The sequence below is a fragment of the Penaeus monodon genome, chromosome 15 (assembly GCF_015228065.2).
Source record: "Penaeus monodon isolate SGIC_2016 chromosome 15, NSTDA_Pmon_1, whole genome shotgun sequence".
NCBI lineage: Eukaryota > Metazoa > Arthropoda > Malacostraca > Decapoda > Penaeidae > Penaeus > Penaeus monodon.
The window spans coordinates 6,819,086-6,820,510 of NC_051400.1; the positions used below are offsets into that span (position 1 = coordinate 6,819,086).

Sequence of the window (1,425 nt, forward strand, 5' to 3'; positions counted from 1 at the left end):
AAGGCAGTGGCAGAGGACGACGTGGACGTGGGAGGCGGAGGCAGCATAGTGATGACCATCTCGCCTGTCTCTGGCTTCTGGAAGGTGATAAGTAGGTTGTGTTTTTCTGCCCCCATGAGGTTGGCACTCTTAACCACCATGCTGCTCATCAGGTCGCCGGGTGTGACCTCTTCAAGCTGCGTTCCCTCCAGGTCGCTCGTGATCAGTTGCTGGGGCTCAGTTGGCTCCGGTTCCACCTTCACTATTCCCTCGGGTACCGGCCAGTGCTTGCGAGGGCGACCTGTGTGTGATGATATAGGTGAGGCTACTGTGGCTAATTAATTTATCTAACATCGTCTAACCTTGTTTCTTTCTTGGCATATCTAAGAAAGAAATGTGGTCTATGATCATGTAATAGTGAAAAACATGTCCAAACAACCATATCCCCTCTTTTTGGCACAACACATCCATCTCATACTTTCCCTTTATCCTTATTCGTTTTCTCATCCACCCCTTTACCAGCACACCTAAACATATTAACTCTGACTTCGCCTTAAGAAACCAGCTCGTGCAGAAAGGCCCACCTCGTTTTCCCGGCCCAGAAGTACCCCTTGGTCTAGGAGCGGGGGCTGGCCTGCGGTACGTCAGGTAATCTGGGGAAATATCCTCCTCCTCGCCCATAGAGAAGTCATCGTCATCATCGTATTCTGGCCTCTTCAGGGCTTGCATCATTTTCTCATACCTGGAATAATCAAAATCTAAAATAAAATATAGAAATTTTTATATAGAGATCAATGGTCCTACGCTTCTAGACCTTATATCTGCTTGATATAAATATGAAAAAAAGTAAAACAAAGCTCTTAGAAAAAGAGACAGAGCAGAAGAGAGACGAGGCAATAAGTGAGAAGCTTTCTCAAAACAAAAAATTAAATATACATATGCAAAAAGTAATCCAACTTAAAATACCATTGAAAAGAAATACAAAAAACAAAATAAAAATAATAATACCAATAATAAATGATAATAAAAAAAACAGTTAAATAGACAAACACACAAATAAACAAATAAATCAGTAAACATATACAAATGAAATCAAATGAATTATCAAAAAATGAATAAGTAAGACAAGCCACATTCCAAAACACCGACCGAGCACCCCTCCTCCGAGGTGGCAGCTTCCTCTTATTGGGGTCCACGTCCTCCTCCCGTTTAATCTCGACATCAAGTGGCTCTTCCTTCATAGCCCCCATCTCCAGCACTCGGATCTCTTGCAATCCATCACTGCCCTCCACACCTGCAAGCTCAATGCTGTGCCCCTCTGGTTGAAGATCAGTATCTGTTGGACGTGAGATCGTATATTATCATATCCACTGATACTGTTCGTGTTATCTTTATATGCGCTTTAGTGTCTACTTTTGGCCAGCCTGCTATACTTTACAGTTAGGG

The 1,425-nt window shown here is 42.9% G+C and overlaps 1 protein-coding gene across 1 annotated transcript in view; it reads right to left on the reverse strand.

The window, feature by feature from the left end:
- LOC119581717 (zinc finger protein Xfin-like) overlaps positions 1-1,425 on the reverse strand; it is a gene marked incomplete in the record, with an annotated part of 17,480 nt that overhangs the window by 8,308 nt on the left and 7,747 nt on the right. The window contains 3 exon segments of the mRNA XM_037929841.1: positions 1-280; positions 564-721; positions 1,129-1,315. Coding sequence (XP_037785769.1) covers positions 1-280; positions 564-721; positions 1,129-1,315 — 625 coding nt within the window.